The sequence below is a fragment of the Triplophysa dalaica genome, chromosome 11, assembly GCF_015846415.1.
Source record: "Triplophysa dalaica isolate WHDGS20190420 chromosome 11, ASM1584641v1, whole genome shotgun sequence".
Classification (NCBI taxonomy): domain Eukaryota; kingdom Metazoa; phylum Chordata; class Actinopteri; order Cypriniformes; family Nemacheilidae; genus Triplophysa; species Triplophysa dalaica.
In genome coordinates this window covers 15,373,006-15,390,105 of record NC_079552.1, presented here as the reverse complement: position 1 = coordinate 15,390,105, position 17,100 = coordinate 15,373,006, and the positions used below count along the sequence as shown (strand labels likewise).

The 17,100-nt window shown below is 39.6% G+C and overlaps 1 protein-coding gene and 1 long non-coding RNA gene across 2 annotated transcripts in view; one reads left to right on the top strand and one right to left on the bottom strand.

Moving 5' to 3' along the window:
* The window catches only part of LOC130432278 (uncharacterized), a 41,270-nt gene extending 38,566 nt beyond the window's left edge, over positions 1–2,704 (bottom strand). The window contains exons 1-2 of the long non-coding RNA XR_008908449.1: positions 2,019–2,704; positions 152–299 (exon numbers count right to left, since the gene is read on the bottom strand). This is a non-coding gene — a long non-coding RNA (uncharacterized LOC130432278). The remainder of the gene's footprint in view (positions 1–151; positions 300–2,018) is intronic.
* Positions 1–16,130, top strand: part of lrmda (leucine rich melanocyte differentiation associated) — a 243,806-nt gene extending 227,676 nt beyond the window's left edge. The window contains exon 7 of the mRNA XM_056761589.1: positions 13,857–16,130. Within this exon, the coding sequence (XP_056617567.1) occupies positions 13,857–13,936 (80 nt within the window). The 3' untranslated portion in view covers positions 13,937–16,130. The remainder of the gene's footprint in view (positions 1–13,856) is intronic.
* The last annotated feature ends 970 nt before the right edge of the window (positions 16,131–17,100 follow it).

Genomic DNA, 17,100 nt, shown 5'->3' with positions numbered 1-17,100 from the left:
TTCATAACCGAGTGTCCTTACATGCTCAATATTTCTCCCCTTATGAAGATTACATGTCAATAAAGTAATTGAGTCTCGGGCTGTGTGGCAAGTGAAGATTTAGGTTATTGGACTTTTCGTGGGCAGTGATGTATGACCGTTATTATTTCACCTGTCAGGGGATGTGCGCCGAGCTGGCGATGGTCCGAGGATGTCAGAGAGGGAGGTGGCTTGTTTGTGAGAAGGGGGAGATGTTCTCAGTGTCATGTTGTTAATCACCCCTCATCTTCTCCACTTCATTCTTCCTGCATCCTCTGTGTCTATATAATTAAACAGAAGAGTCTTACTTTAGAAAGGGTCTCATCACAGTCCTGCCTTCGTATGTACAAACCTCATGAGATCATCCATTATGATTCCCCAGGATATTATTTTTCTCAGTTTTATTCTGAAGTGTAAGGTCTTTGTCTCTAGGCCCCTGTCAAGCGCTTTTGTAATTGCAATTCAAAGTCTCGCTTTGGATTTAGTCTCCGCTGTCAGTTTAATGGTATTACAGTCATCATAATCCTTATGATTACATTCATAGGTTTCATTATGAATTTTTCAATTTTAACTTTCACAGCAGACTTAAGCTGTTTTGCAGTATTGTGGGGGGCACTGAAATGTAGCATGAATGTCTTCATAATAACACAGAGATGTTAGCCAACCATTTAGTTTTAACCACCATTGGAAATTATATTTTCTTAATCCAATATTAAAAGGCAATATTTGTTGTCAATGAAACTTATTTTTGATTTCTGAACTGATTTATTGTTTCTCTTATACATAAAACACACAGTGTCATCTATTTATTTCAATCGCTCTTTGTAATTGTCAATCAAAGGTTAAGTTTTATGGATGTTATCTTAATAGCAATTTACTACCAAATATAAAACTAGTTAAAAATGTACCAAATATCATAACACGATAAATGCTAGAACTCTTTGAATCGTTTGGCGTATATTGACAATACAAAAAAAATATGAATCTAAATGCTCAGCAAAATAAGAGGATGTGCAACCACTGATGTGTCAAATTTTTAATCTTTAATAATGTTCAACTTTTTTGTCTAGAGTGAGAAAATAATGTTCTAGAGTGAGAAAATAATGCAATGTGCCTTGCAATAGTATTCACACCCTTCATTTTATTCACATTATGTTGCTGCCTTATCTTAAACTGTTTAAATTATTTTGTTTACATTCATCTATACTCCATGCACAATAATGTCAAAACAGTGTTATTTGTGACTTAGAACTTGCAAATTTATTAAAAATAAGTACATTGCATAAGTATTCATAACCTTAACTCAGTAGTGTGTTAAAGCACCTTTACACACTTTATTTTTCTGGGGTGTGATGTGACGAGCTTTACACATCTGCATTTGGCAATTTTCTGCCATTCTTCTCCTCAGATCCTCTCAAACTCTGTCTGGTTGGATGGAGATGACCAGTAGACAGACATTTTCAGGTTTAAACAGAGATGTTCAGTTAGGTTCGAGCCCAAGCACTAGCTGGGCCACTCAAGGACATAGACAGAGTTGTCCATAAGACACGCTTGGATGAATAGTTTTGCAAGGCACAGTATGATGTATGTCGATGGCAGAACTTATCATTGTTACTTCAAACTGGCATGTTGGCATTTCAAGCAAAGGCATATTTCTGCATATTTCATAACTATTTTACAAGTGAATTAATTATTACGAATATGTACGATGTGTATCATGCAAACATGTACGATTATTAGAAAAAAACAATACTGAAGCCCCACCCCTTAGCCCAACCATCACTGGCGTGAGAGCAAATTTTACCAAAACGAACGAATTATACGGTACCAATTCATATGAACAAGCCATATCAGGCAAAAACTCATGTGATATTGTGTTGAATATTTCGGTGAGAAAAACACAGACAACAAATTGAAGTTAAAGCTTCCAGGCTAAAGGTTCTCTGGCTGTTAGATACTCGAGGCGGGCGGGCGGCACACAGTGTTAAAGGATATTTTACCGTGTCCACTTGCATTAAGGTACGAGATTGATCCTCTCCAGTCAGATGAAGCTCCAGTCTGACTGATGCCCCTCACCGCGTAGTGACACCTGCCCCCTAACACGGGTGAGAGGGGCACACCCAGCAGCCACCCAGAGCCCGGGCCAGCGGTGGCTCTGTTAAGACCATGTTCTTTTCCTCTCATGCCCTCTCTCCCCGGCCGCTGTCAGAATGTCACGACAAATCACTGTACAGCAGCAGGGCTCCGCAGCCCCAGGTACCAGACCAACAGGCTTCAGACGCCGTTCTGAAATGAATATAATAATGGGCTTCGGAAAATAGCACAGGGCACTCAGCAAATACAGAAACCAGTGACGTGTGTGTGTGTGTGTGTCTGCGGGGGGATGTGGTGAACAGACACATGTCCCACGGTGAGGCAGGTGCAGCTTGTCTCTTCTGTAGCTGAGGTGGCAACAGGGCCTGTCAGATTGGTATTGATATGTGTCACTCTGCGGCGTGTCGGACACTTTATTTAAGACAGCAAGAAGGCCATGTGTCTGTGTGGTAATTGACGGTTGGCTTCAGGAAAGATCAGGATGTTTGTTGACCTAGCTGAGCGGCTGATGGGCAAGCTTGTGTAGTGTATTGCTTTCATCCAAAATCCTTGCTGTGGGTTTGGAGAGTTAGTATCAGCATCCAGTGTAACCAGCGTTAGTCCTCCTACATCACATTTATTAAATCAGACAACATATTAAGTAGAATTGATCTAATTTTATTACTAACAAATGTCATTTACACTGTTTTTAACAAAGTATTGAAGATGCAACATATTTGCATTATTGTGTTATGGTCTGTCCTATAATAAACAGATTTTCCTATAACTTCATCCAAGGGGACACTCATATACTCTGTGACAGTAAAACGAAATGCAGAAATGTATGAAACACTTTGAAAATCTGAAATGTTTTATTACCTTTGTTTTGGCGAGTTTTGATTCTTCTCTACTCCGTCACTGAAATGTAAGCTGGGATTTTTTGACATGACCAGTCATTTCTGTGGTTTGGTGGCCATATTCTGTTTGACATTAATTCCAAATGACATTCAGCGAGGGCCGTTCTGCTTACTGATGCATAAGCTCTATCACATCCGTCATCATTATATTTAGCATCAACACAAACAGCACATGACCTGTCTTTCAAACTGGCTGCAGAAGTTGGTCATGTACCTAATCCTAGATCCTCAAGTCAAAGATTTTGTTCCTGTCTTTGGATTCAAACATCTTGCATGAAAATGATTTATTTTAAATAGGTCCAAACAGTAGTGACCCCAAATATCATATTGACCAGTTTAAAAAAATCCATTATTATTGTGTGATTTCTCAATATTAATATTTCTACCTGAACTCTCTGTAAGACGCTTTGGATAAAAGCGTCTTCTTAGTGACTAAATGTTAATGTAATGTAATTAACTAACAACAAAGGAGGTAAAATCACTAAAGGCCCTGTTTAACCTGGCCTTAAGATGCGTTTTGTTTAAAAAGAGAGACATACCTGTTTACACCTGGTGCTTTGATTTGTCTTTTTTGTCCTCTTTCGTCCACTTGATTTCATCGAGGGTAGGGTTTTTTGGTCGGGTAAATGTATTTGCTTTTTCAGATATTTCAATCGAATGGACGAAATACAAGCACGCAAATTTACAAATGAACGCAACCTTAGATGGCAGAAAAACATACAGTGTGGAGAGCATCAGGTTTTTTTCAGTTTAGGCACGGCAGCTCTAACTCTTATTTTAATCTAGGACTAGTTTTAAACCCTGTCTGACAAACCCCTCCTAAATGTTTGATTTTGGGGGGGGGTTTACTTCACTGACCCCTCACATACACTTCAGTCTCTGATGTGGTTTGTAGTGGTATTGACCTTAAAGTACTACTGACATTCTTTTGGTGTTTTGGGTGGATAATAAATACTTAATGCACACTTAGACCCCCTGTAACTCATCCCGACCTCTAATGTCAAAGCGATAAGAAGTGGAGTGATCATTCACCGATGATTAATTCACCGCTGCATTGTTATTGAATCATGTCACGGGGGCTCATTTAAAACTAGCAACCTTCCCATTAATGGCACCATTACAGAAATCAGCCAACTTTTCACATTTTGCTAAGGTCCGAATGACTTATCAGCTTCCCTTTTTAATTAGAAAGCGATGGCTAATGACAACTACAGTCGGTCATCCTGCGAAAATGTACATCCTGTAATACTTTCTTCTTATCAAATCATGCTTGACGCCCTTGACATAAATGGTTATTAAATCATAATGACTGATCAGGTCATTTCAAGACAGGGCTGCGGTTCATTTGTGCATTGTACACCGAACTCCCACAGATTCACAGTCTAATATGATCAGCGGCACCATACCGATACATATTTGTATGAATCAATCTTTCACAGTTGAAAAGCCAGAAGCCTCCCTGACACAAACAGCAGGAGGAATTCAGGCTGTTAGCGGCCGTGTAAGTCCTCTTATGATAGACCATGAGTTGTTCCAAGGAGATTAAGGCTTTGTAAACTGCTGGAGCACCCAACCTCAAATGACTTTCCCCTTATCTCCGGAGCCCAGAGCTACTGTGCGCCATGCGCGCGCTTGCTCTATGTAGAATAAATGTCATTGAAATTAATTTCACCGGGCTTGAATTAGGCTGCTACTATAATCTCTTTCTACAGTCAAAATTGATGTCCTCCAGAATTCAATTTCCTCTTCAACTTCATAAGTTGCAGTACAAAGAATGATAGGCTCTTATCAGGTGAGGGGTTTGAGGACTTCATTGATGAATACTGCCGCTTTCAATTCATAATATTTGATTGTGGTAATCTCACGAGAGCCTTGTTCTTTCGCAGCGACGTCCTCTTAAAAGTAAAACCGCCATGGACACCCATTAAAACCTCATAGTGGTCATTTCGCAGCGAAATATTTATGGGTAAAATAGGACATGATCGCTGGCTCTTGTTCAAAAACATGAAAGGCTTCTATCGAAGAAAGCTAAATGGGTCAAGGGGTGCATCAAGAAATATCAACAATATGTTTTGCTTGGTGTGTCAAATCAAGCTGGTATTGATCAGAGCTTGTGAGGCATGATGTAGAAGCTTTCTCTTGACAGGACCCTGAAACTACCCCCTGGACCCTCAGAGCAAAATGTTCAACCTTTACTCGGTGCCAGACCGCATTCATGCTCGGCTATCGTGTTTACCTTTGTTGCTCTAGGTTGGAGCGACTTGAGCGGTATATCAGAGAAAGAATAAAGTCATAACTGGTTTTGATATAAAATATACTGCCAATGAACTTTCCTGAGTCCAGGTCTCAGAACGCACATCATATTGAGTCAAAGTCAAATAGTTGAGTTATATAGAACTTCTGCGCTCTGACAGCAAAGCAAGCGAGACTCTAAAGTAAATGATAATGCACATATGTGTATAAAAGTTTTATAAAAAGATTCTTTAAACAAGGTTGTATTCTGTAATAGATACGATGTTTCACTGGGCCTTCAACAGACTCACATCAGGCTGCGCAAAGATTTAAGCAGAAGTATTCTGGTCATCACAAACCTGCATATATTTCTTAATTTTTTTTGACACCAAAAAAATATTTTAAAGAATGTGGGAGATCAAACGGTTCAGGAGCACCATTGTAGTTTTTTGTCCTACTTTTGTAGTCCATGGCCCCCAAAACTGTTTGGTTGCAAACAATGTTTCTGTGTTCAGCATAACAATAAAGTTTACACAGGTTTAGAACAGCATCATTGTTAAATAGTTCACAGTGTCCAATAAAACACCAGTTTGTTGTGTATTACTTTGGGATATTTAGAATGGTTACACATAATGATATCTTCAGAAATGAAGATGAAGCAATAGAACATGGTTCAGCTCAATGGAGGGATGCTAACACCAATATTTCCATACTAAAATGAATATACCGGTGGTGTTCTTACAAGCCACTGTCTTGAAGGAAGCATTAGTTTCATTAGCAGCACTGTTGCAATTATGCTGTTTCGGCCTTGGTAGCATTTTTAGCTGCTTTTTCTTCCCCAAGCCACCGGTCTTATTTGTATGCGGTGCAATTTTCAGACCGCATTCCCAAGCCTGCGCCGGAGTGAAAAATGGCCTGCATTTTCTTGATAGCCCATGTGGATGTGGGGTATAAATGGCTAATGAATTACAGATGAACATTGACGCAAATTAATCTTCCTGATGTCCCTGGGTTATATGGCAACCATTTAAAAGTTTAATCAATACGCTAAAGTTGAAAACATGCAGGCGCTGCAGTTGTTCGGCCGTAATAAACATCAGTAGGGAATGGGGAGGCCTGCCTGCAGTGCATGCATCATAATGACAGCTATTTATGTTTAATGGACTAAATATTTTTTATTGGAAGAGAACAAATGTCAGTTTATCGCTGTAAGTTATGAATATCCCTCTGTGGCTCCCGACAGATAAGTGACACGTCGGAAAGCACATTGTTTTTTTTTCTTGTACTTTCTTGTATTCTGGAACTTGTACAGTTTAGCAGGGGCTCAAAGATGAGTTTTGTTTTAAAGCTCTATCACATCTCGCTCGTTCTACAAACAAACAGCTTTTTTTCTTGAAGGGAATATGCCTCGACTTACTTTTTAGTACCTCTGGATTCTTTGCCAAACCTTCTGTGAGTGATTCTCATTATTGTCATCTTCAGAGTTCGAGCTCAGATTGATGCGCTGTCTCAAACTCCTCTCTTCTCAGCAGCCTCAGATTAACTCTGATGAGAAACAGCAATGGCCCACATGTGTGTCTGTGTCAGAATCGGTCAGTAGGTTGGGGTTTAGCCCGGGCTCTGGGCTTTAAGCCGTTCCACTTTAGCTGCATATGGCTCCATTTGAAATGAAGCCCAGTTAACCATCACAACTTCAGCTTTCCTTCTGATTGAATAAGTGACATTATCCAGGGCACTAATTTAATATCCTCCGTCATTCTCCCCTTTCTTTTCTCTGGACGGTAACCTTCACTCGCTCAGAGCGGAGATGATGAACACAGCTGCTGTCTGACAGTGCGTGTGGATATTCATCTCACAGGATGCTCTTACTTACTGTCTGCGTCTTTGACCTCTAAGTGAATAGAGCATTATGTGGAACATTGCTTTAAGGATGTCACTAAAACTGGTTTCTTGCAGATCTACTGTGACTTCTTATTTTGGTATCAGACTTTGCCCTCCTCTTTGTAAAACTACTAGAAACCTTATAAACTGCCGTTCATACAGAATGTATTTTTTTGTGTGAAACCATGATATGCAGCGCTGAAGACAGCAAACGAATGCAGCTCGACATGCTAAACAGTGTTAAGGATGTTTATATAGTGCATGTTTACATAGAAAAACAATTAGAAAAAAGAACAGTGGAATGCTAAAACATCTGAACATATTTTGTTTATTGTGATCGCACAATGCACAACTGGCAAAAGTGTACAGCAGTGATAGTTGAAATAAGTGAAACTCATTGGTTCAGGTCACAGACGGTCATATAATAGCTGCAGCTGCTCACAGCTATAACTCACCCTCTCTCACATGTCAGTCTGTCTTCCCTTCAGGTGTTATTTCCGGCTTTTGAGATAATAGTGAAAGTTTAATTGCATTGTTAATTGATTTTTCCCTCAACATTATTGCCCTGATTGATCGCAGAGGTGATGAAAGCATGGGATACAGAGAGAGCTCAGGAACACGCACGGAGAACAGATAACCTTGACGTTAGGAGCTACATCCATGTCGATGGCCCTTGAAAACAAGGAAGCTGATTGTATGCAGAACACTTTGGCATTAAACGCTCTTAAGGAGTCATTGCATTTAGATGAGCTCAACAGAGTTTTTTTTTGTTTTTTTTGTACTTTTATCATTTAAAGGTCCAGTGTATGAAATTTAGCAGCATCTAGCGGTGATGTTGCGAATCACAACCAATGGCTCACTCCACCTCTCACCTTAAAGCACTACGGTGGCTGACACAGAACTAAGATGTCGTCACATTTTCTCTTTTTTGCCGAAGGAGATCATATATTTTATAAACACGCTTTGTAGAGCAGTTTGTTGAAACAACATGTAAGGGGAACCGCGGTGTATGTAGATATAAATAGTTAATTCTAAGATAATAAAAACATATCGCTTCACTATGTAAAGTCTTATACACCTCTAAACACATAGTTATGTGTCTTCTATTGCATTTCTGTCAATAGATCCTCCAAGAAATTACAAAAGCACCTTTAATCGTCATTTATTAGTTTAACACCAAGAAATAAAGTGTTTAGACCTCTAAAGTATTACGTTTTTTATGTTAAAATGCTTTGTGCTGCAGAGACCGATCTATAGATCCATTCAATTCTGTTTTTGCGTCCTAACCAGCTGGAAAAACTGTCGTTCGATTGAAAACAGATTGAATTTTCCACATTTGCAGATACTTTTTGCACATAAATTGCTCACTGGATCTTGAAAAGTTGACCTAAAAAAGTGAACTGTGCAGCTCATTTATATATATAAAATAACGGGTGTAAAACAATCAAACTAGTACTTGTACAGTATGTAAAATCGGTCTAAAAAACAAATATACTACCGTGTGTTCAGCTGTTTTCTGCATTTCTTTTCACATTGCACTTCCCGACACTTTTAAACGGTGTCGTGATAAATGTCGGCTATTTTGATTTTATGGAAGTTTTGCCAGAGGAAGAAAAGCAAAGACGCAGCAGATTTAAAGGACGTGAGGCGCTCACCTCTCGGTCTGTGATAGCAGGTCACACTGGGGCTCTGGAGGCCTCTTGTTGTTTTGTAATAAGCTGCGAGCGTGCTTCTTCTAACCCCAACACACACACAAACGTCTTTTCCCAAAACAACCAGGTGTATGACAGGATGAGAACAATGCTTTCAACCTTTCCCCTGCCAGAATATTCACTGTGGAAACATTAGCTTCCAGAAAACTTTTAATCTGTCACTTTAATGGCTGTGTGTGTGGATGTGTGCGAGTGTCTGGAATAAAGAGGAAGCCAGGTCCTGACACAGTCTCTTTTTTATATTAGCTATCAGCTCATCAGCTATTCTCATGGGCTCCGAGTAGCCGCTCTGTTTTCCACTAACAGGTTATGTAAGAAATGGCTGCTTCTGCATTTTATTTTTTCTCCTGGATTTTTCTCGCACTCCCGTGTAATAAACAGAACGTCCAGCTGCGTGCAAAATTTGCAGCATGCTGCACTACATCACGCATCACTGAAGCAGCCGGTTTACGCTAAACATGCTCTCCTGAGCCGGGCCGTCTCTTTGCCTCTGCCGTCCCATAGATCTTTGTTCAAAGAAGCAGGAGGAAGAAGACATGTGTCCTGGGATCTCTGCTGGTTTATACAACGGATCATGAGAGAAGCAGTCAGACTGTGACTCTGTTACAGCATCAGTGGTCACCCGGCCCTGAACTGAGCTGCACTTTATTAATCATGTTCTGTTCTCTGTCTGACAACATCAGCCACAGTCAGATGAGACCTGCTCTGATATGAGCCTCAATGATGGAGGAAATTAATAGGATCTTTTATTTATGTTATGTATGTCAAAATCATTTAAAATAATAATTGACTTTACCCCTTTACAAAAATTCTTATTCAATGATCTGTATATTATTTAGTTTTGACCTATATTATTATTATTTTTTAAATCGTTTATTATACCCATTATTATTATTTATGTTTTTAGTCATCCTATATATGTTTGCACTAATATTAACCCATGTATGTCACAACAGAATGCTGTAGTATTATTATTAATAATAATAATCATTGATATTGAAATCGGTTTGCTTAGCGTCTCCATTTGGCCTGAACACAAACCTGGACTAGCCCTTTCATTCAAATATTAAAAAAAATCTAAAAACAAAAATGCTTTTATAATTATTTTATTAAATTACTTTATAAAACAATTATTCAGAAAGTTAGTATTTATATAATTGTATATATTTATTAACACATTATTATTATTATTACAAAAAATTAATAATAATATTAAGATTATTTGTTTTAAAATTGATTGTTGTTCTTTAAGTTTCTGGACTGTTACACAACCTTACATTTCTGCAAAAATATTCAAATGAATCTGCTTTCATACCAAAAAAGTTAATGACATCAGAGCTCAAAGGTGGTTATTTTATGCATTGCTCTATGTTTGAATCACATAAAAGAACCAGACAAAAAACTCCTGAGCGTCAAGTTATTGACCCATATGAAGTGTCTGCTTTTGCTCTGTGATCTCTCTTTCACTTCTGCCGAGGGGGCTAAACTCCAGCAGGGGCGACTCTCTGAGGAAACATCATCACTGTGATGTTCAGGATGATAGCTCAGCGGTTGGTTTCCAGTCTTATGTCCTGTACGAGCTAAAACCAACGCTCTGATAACCAGAACAAGCAGAGAGGTTTCCAGCGGCAGAACCTCCATCCTCAGGGCACCTGCCACAGCTGGAGCTTAAAAACCCCTCCAAACTCCTGCCCCCCACCACACCCATCTTCAGAACGGGCGGGGAGGGGGCAGACGGCTGATCTGATGCGAGCCGACGTCTCTTCACACTTCACAGTTTGGATCACCTCAACTCTCTAGGATGGCAGGGAAAATGAGCGTCGCTCGGCTACAAAAGTCCAAATTTAGATTGACTGAGTTTGTCCCCGGGCCCGTGAGCTGACACGAGCGTCCCCGCCACTAACTCGCTGCGGATGGAGAGCGTGGGACTGGAGTGACACGTCGGAGAAGCGGGCTGGTTGCGGATCGCTCGCAATGGGGGAAGGGGAGGAGCGGCTACTTTGAAGCGTCGGAGTGGGAAGGTGTCAGATTTGGTTAGAATCCAGACTGGTGCTAGAATGTGCTTGGCACTAATATGGCACCAGTATCTCTCTCCTCATCTCTGTTCTCTGTCAGTACGTGCAATTCCAGGGCCCGTCTCTCTCTGGCTCTGACACTGTCTTTTCGGATTATGTTAGCGATGCGCTCGGAGCCACCACGCCGCTTGCCCATCACTCAGGCGCTTTGTTTGAAGCATGCCCTTTTTTGTCATTAATGCACTTGATGTCTATTTAAAAACGGCGGCGAGAGCGGTATCTGTTTTCCTGTCAGGAGATCATTGACAGCATTAATGCCACTTGTCCTTGCCTCATTTACTAAAGCCCTGACACCTCTCTGCAGTCTGCCACATCCATCAGCTGCCTCCATTTCTTTTTCTCTCTCTTACGCTGGCATGTCAGAACAATCCTGTCTTCAACACACTGGCTTAACTCTACACATCACCTATAGGCCTTGCAGTCAACTAGAGTTTTTAGGAATGCCGAAGTAAGATGTAAACTATACAGAGTTGTGCTTCTGTTTTTAACACTTTCTAGTGTTGTAGCCTGGACATTTATCACTTTCCTTTGAGATCATTGACTTGTACTAACTCGGTTATGATAAGAAGGACATTATTTGTGTTCTGGGTTGATTAGTTGTTTGATGATGGTGGTTTGCATTATTATCTTAGATTAAAATAAATCAATTGAATATTCAATTTACATTATATAATATATTAATATACATTTTATTTTAGATTTGCTGCTGATGCTCTGCACCACAATATCAGACTGGGTTAAGTAAGCAATCCTTTTGTAAGCAATAAAGTAAGTAATTATTTTGCCTAAACACAAACGCAACGAATTGCCAGAAATTGTTGTATCTACACTGTAAAAAAAGACATTTTTAAAAATGTTACTGTTTTATTTCAAATAATTTTGGAAATGACTAGAAAGACTGCAAATTTACAAAATTTAAACAATTTATGTGAACAAAAAAGGATTTCACCAGCTGCTGGAATTTTAAAAAAATGTACCAGATTTTTTTACACTGTATCCAAACATCTGCAGCTTTGCCTTGACTTTTATTCTGGATGCTAATAGTGTTCTACAATTCTTTTTATTTTTTAAATTTTATAAATTTTATATATAATTATAATCTATCAATGTATCTATCCATCTATCCATCCATCCATCTATCATGTTCAATGGTAATACCATGGTATTCTTTGAGGGGCCTAGTAAATTCCATGTTACACTACTGTAGTATTTATTAGTATTGATTATTTTATCATCTTTTTGCCATCACAGTAACTGTTCTGTGTTCCTTTTTCCAAATTGTACTTGAGCACATATCTTGTGTTTCACCCTTTACCTAAAAAAAGATTTCCTGTCATAAATTCCCTCTTTTCTTCAAATGGATGAATGGACCTATAAAAGATCAAACTGCTGCAAAAGAGTGCGCAGCATTCAGAACTAAACATGACTGGTGTCATGTTTGAAATGATACAGATTCACATGAGTGAATCATATTAAAAATAGACTCGTGTGACATCTGGGCTGCTCTTGCCCTGCAGGAGTGTTAATGTTGCTTCCAGGCTCTGTCACAATGTCTCTGTCACACACCTACACAGTTGGCTTTGGACAGTGGCTGAATCACTGACACCGAAGCAAACGCTCATATTATCGAACATAACTATTCAGCGGAGAGGCGCAAACAACTTTCTATTGATACTCATGCTTTCTCGCTCTCTTCTCGTCTCTTTTTCTTTCTCTGAAGAAAGCAGTTTCTTGGTTTTCTATTGTCTAGACGTTGCCCCGAGGCTAAATGTTGTCTCTGTTGTGTTCGCAGACTTTAGACGGATTCACTGTCTCCCCGACACACCTTTCATGCCAGAAATTTGAGTGAGAAATGACAGATTCTGGAGTCGGGATTGTGGATTTAGAGTAGAGTGTGTATGTTACTGACAGGCTGGTTTTTGCAACAGATTAACAGTATTTTACACACACGCATGTTTTTATGAGTAAAGATTTGTAATTGGAGTGCATGCAGGCTTGTTTCCAAAAAACCTGCCTGCTGTTTACGATATTGATTTATAAAACGGTTATTCTATAAAATAAATAAAAAAATATATTTTTAGGCTATGTAATGCGGTCAGCCGGTATAAATCGGGGTATCTTATAACGGCTTAGAACTCGGCTCAGCAAATCAGAATTAAGGATCAGAACTGACCGTTTTATAATAAAAATGATTCGCAAATCATGAAATGCATTATTTTACAATAATACATTTTAAAAGAGAAACTCTTTTTCAGTATTTATTTGTGTTATTCCTCTTTAATTTTCACTTTTTGAGAAGATCTTCAAAGTATACAACATGACAACTCCGTGTCTGATCTGTGCTCAAAATTGAAAGACACGGTGAACCTTAAATTGAAATCGGCATTAAAAAAGTTTTATGTTATAAAATCTTAAATAAGTTTTAGTCGGAATGGACTAAATAACAAATTACTTTTATAAGCTAAAACATTATATAAAATGATTTCATTCTATTATATCACAGTTTCGCGCTACCTTTCAACAGTGTCTCATGTCACAAATGGATTATCTGTCCCACATTAGGTTTGTTGGGCAGTGGTCACCCCATTTACATCAGTGGCTGCTTTTCCACACAAACCCCCCTTGAACTGTGCGTTTTCATCCATATGAACAGGTTGCATTTCTGTTTCAGATGCTTTAGGTTTATTAAAATTGTCTCTAGTTGTATGGAACAGATTTTTCCTCACGCAGAATGATGGTTTTGCCTTCTCGACGACAAATAAAATATATTTAGCAATCTTTTGAAACTTAATGTCATTTTGATAATTTTGGCTTAAAAATGTGCTGGTACTGTTTTTCCATCAGTTCATAACACCTCATAGTTTCACAGCTGACTTCACATCAGGTCAGCGTGACATTGACGCTGTAGTTAAATGTCATTTTGACATGCTCTTCTCTCTCACTTTCAGGGGTTTTCACCAAGTGCCGTTATGTCTACTACGGCAAGCACTCGGAGGGCAATCGATTCATCCGCAATGACCAGCTCTGATGGACAGACAGGTCAACGGATAGACACGCAAATGGGCTTTACAAAGATATCCTCCACATATTATTATAAATATACATGTTGCCACACGCATTTTAAGCAGCCAAACACAGCCCTCTAGTGCCGTCTACTGAGTGCGCCTTCAATGCCACCTCTCATCCCACTCGCTCCGGCTGAGCCCTGCCATCCAGATTGACATGATTGCCTTTAAGCAGCCCCGCCATGCAGCGGTGACAGACACGCGCGTGGCCAAGTGCTCGTCCTGACAGCCGCGGCTCCATGATGGATTGCCTGGTCCGACCGCCGCTCTCCGCAGGTCAAAGGTCCCACCTGAAGCTGCGGGCTGCCCACACAGAAGCCCAGGATGAGCCTCTCTCAAAGTCAAAGAGAAAGTTGAAGAGAAAGATGAGTTTTACACTTCATCCGTTATTAAAGTTTATTACATGATGCGATAATCGTGCGTGTCGTGTCACTGTAGGCCGAGTGGCAGTCATTGTAGGTTTTTTTCCCCAATTAAAAAGTTATGAAAACCATTTGAAAATGAATCAACACTAGAGAATATGAACCCATAAAAGGTTTACATTTTACATGCTTATGAACAAAATTCTTTAATCTGTGGGTTATCTATATGTTTTCAGTATGATTGTTCTAGAAACTAGAGCTCTTGAGGCTCTTCAGACTTCAGGTTCTGTGGCATATGTATGTTTGTGTGTATGTGAGGTGCATGTGCATGTCGTGTGCGAGGTTTGCGTGTTGCGGGGGCAGTTGTTGTGGTGCAGGAGCCTGGAGATAGCTGTGAAAGGAGGTAATGAGCTTTGCTTTATTTCATTCTTCCTCCGGAGGAACAGAGCAAAGAAAGACAGCAACTCTGCCAGCGAAATAGACAAGGAAGGTTTGTGTGCGCGCGTGGGGAGGAAACAACTTTCCTCGTTCTTTTTGATTGTTTCCTCATGTGATTTTTGGACCAATTCACGTTAATGACTTCTTCTTTTTTCTGTTTATGTATTTCTGTTTACGTGTTTTGGAAACTTACAGTGGCCAGCAGTAGAGTTTACTAACAAATGCCAGAAAATTTACCCAAATTGAGAGATGAAGCAAATGTGCTGTAGTAAGAATGATGTTTTGTGTTTGTCCAATTTGTTTTTCTACCTGTTGTGTTGTTATTTTAAATATCACATTCCAGATTTTTCCTTTTTGCACTGAAGCTTTTATATTTACCACAACTAGCCTCAAATCCCCAACAAATTACAGTAGAAGACATAAAGAAGTGTAGACACTACTGATGAACTGCACCCTGTTCGGAGATGTGCTTGGTTTTTGTGCTTATAGGACTGTTTTGCAACAACATTGATTATGGGACGATTGTCCATGTGCACAGAAGGTTCTTAAAGGGATAGTTCACCAAAAATGAAATGTAAGCAACCAAACTGACCTCACCCCCCATTGACTCCCATTGTGTTCGTTTTCCCTACTATGGCAGTAAATGGGGGATGAGATCTGTTTGGTTACTGACATTCTTCTAACTATCTTCCTTTGTGTTTAGTAGAACAAAGAAATTAATACAGGTCTGGAACAATCTGAGGGTGAGTAAATGATGACAGAATTGTTATTTTTGGGCGAACTATGCCTTTGTGAACTTCCGCAATAATATAAACCAGCTGGAAAACGTCACCCATTGATGTGGGGATATCTTTAGTTTATTGAGGTAGCTTTAACAGCAACGGTAATGTAATACTGTAGTTAGTTTATAATCTAGTCAGGTAAATAGTGATGCCTTAAAAGCAATTTAGTTGTTTAAACGTAAAACAAGATGAAAAGATGCGACATGAGGGGAAAACTTCATTTTTACACTTTTTTCGAAGATATTTAGTGTACATTGACATCATAGAGCTGTCACCAGAAATGCCTGAGCTGGCTTATCGAGAACCAGGAAGTAACTGTGCATATGGTCAATTCATTATAAAATTCTTGTAATACATCATTATTTTAAGTAAACAGAAATATCTGTCACACCAAAGGACTATTAATGTGAATTGCAATAAAGTGAAAAGGTGATCAAAAATAGTTTAAAAGTCTTATTTAACATATAGACTGATTTAATATATACTTTATATATTTGTCTATTACTCATGTCTGTAATAAAAATATGTTATGAATAATGCACTGCAATTCTTGTATGAGCACTGTGTATTGTGAAACATTATGTTATCTTTCCTATGATGTCTTAAAGAAACAATAAATAAAATGATTATGGTACATCGAAAGTCCGAGTCATTGTTGTTCTTTAAATAAGCTACAGCAAGCGAGGCCGCCATGATCATTTTTTATACTTCTTAACTGACTGAGATTTACAGTTGCTGAATATTTTGGTTTTTGGTTTATTCTTGTAAACATTCATTATTAATGGCATGATATGCCTGGCATCATCTTGCTTAATTGCCGTGTGTTAAACGGTCTCCCAAGTATGCCAGAGAAATTAGCCCGGCCAACGCGAGTGGAAGTTTTGGATGTGAAGGAAAGCATGTGCACCCGGAGAACAGCGATGTGAAGCACACGCTCAGAGGGAAAGGTCACAGATAGCCTCGAGAAATGATTTCATGTGCACCGGCCGTGCGGGTCACAGGTTGTGCCTTACGTCCGCATCGGTCCAAGTGTGTGTTGCTGCCAGCATCCCTCACTCGGTATGTTTGAGACGGCAATATTCATGTGTATTTGTGTGTTTACTGTGTGTGCGCATACGCATACAGTACGTTTGCGTCTTCGGCCCTATGAGACTGTGCTGGTGCGTCGCTCCTGTCGTACTGCAGGAAAGTATGGTCACTAGTGCGGGCGTTTCTAAATGACAAGGTTTATTTGTCGGTGTTGTGATATGTTCAGAGAAAACTGGCACTGACAGCTAGTGGAGGCAACGAGAGGAAGCCACAACAAGTCCCCCCCCACCACACAAAATGTCAACTCTTCCCCGGCTGGCTCACCCAGTCATCCTCATGAAAAGAACAGACATTTAAAACTTTGTGACATGTGTCAGAGACGCTGCCATTGAGCCACTGCTGCTGATGTAGCCGGAATTGACAGCACCCGAGCCGCCCGTGCTGGCTGGGGGACATACCGAGTTTGGTGAGTGTCAGTTACCATCCTCGTCAAGGCCTCATCTCAAGCAGCTTCGC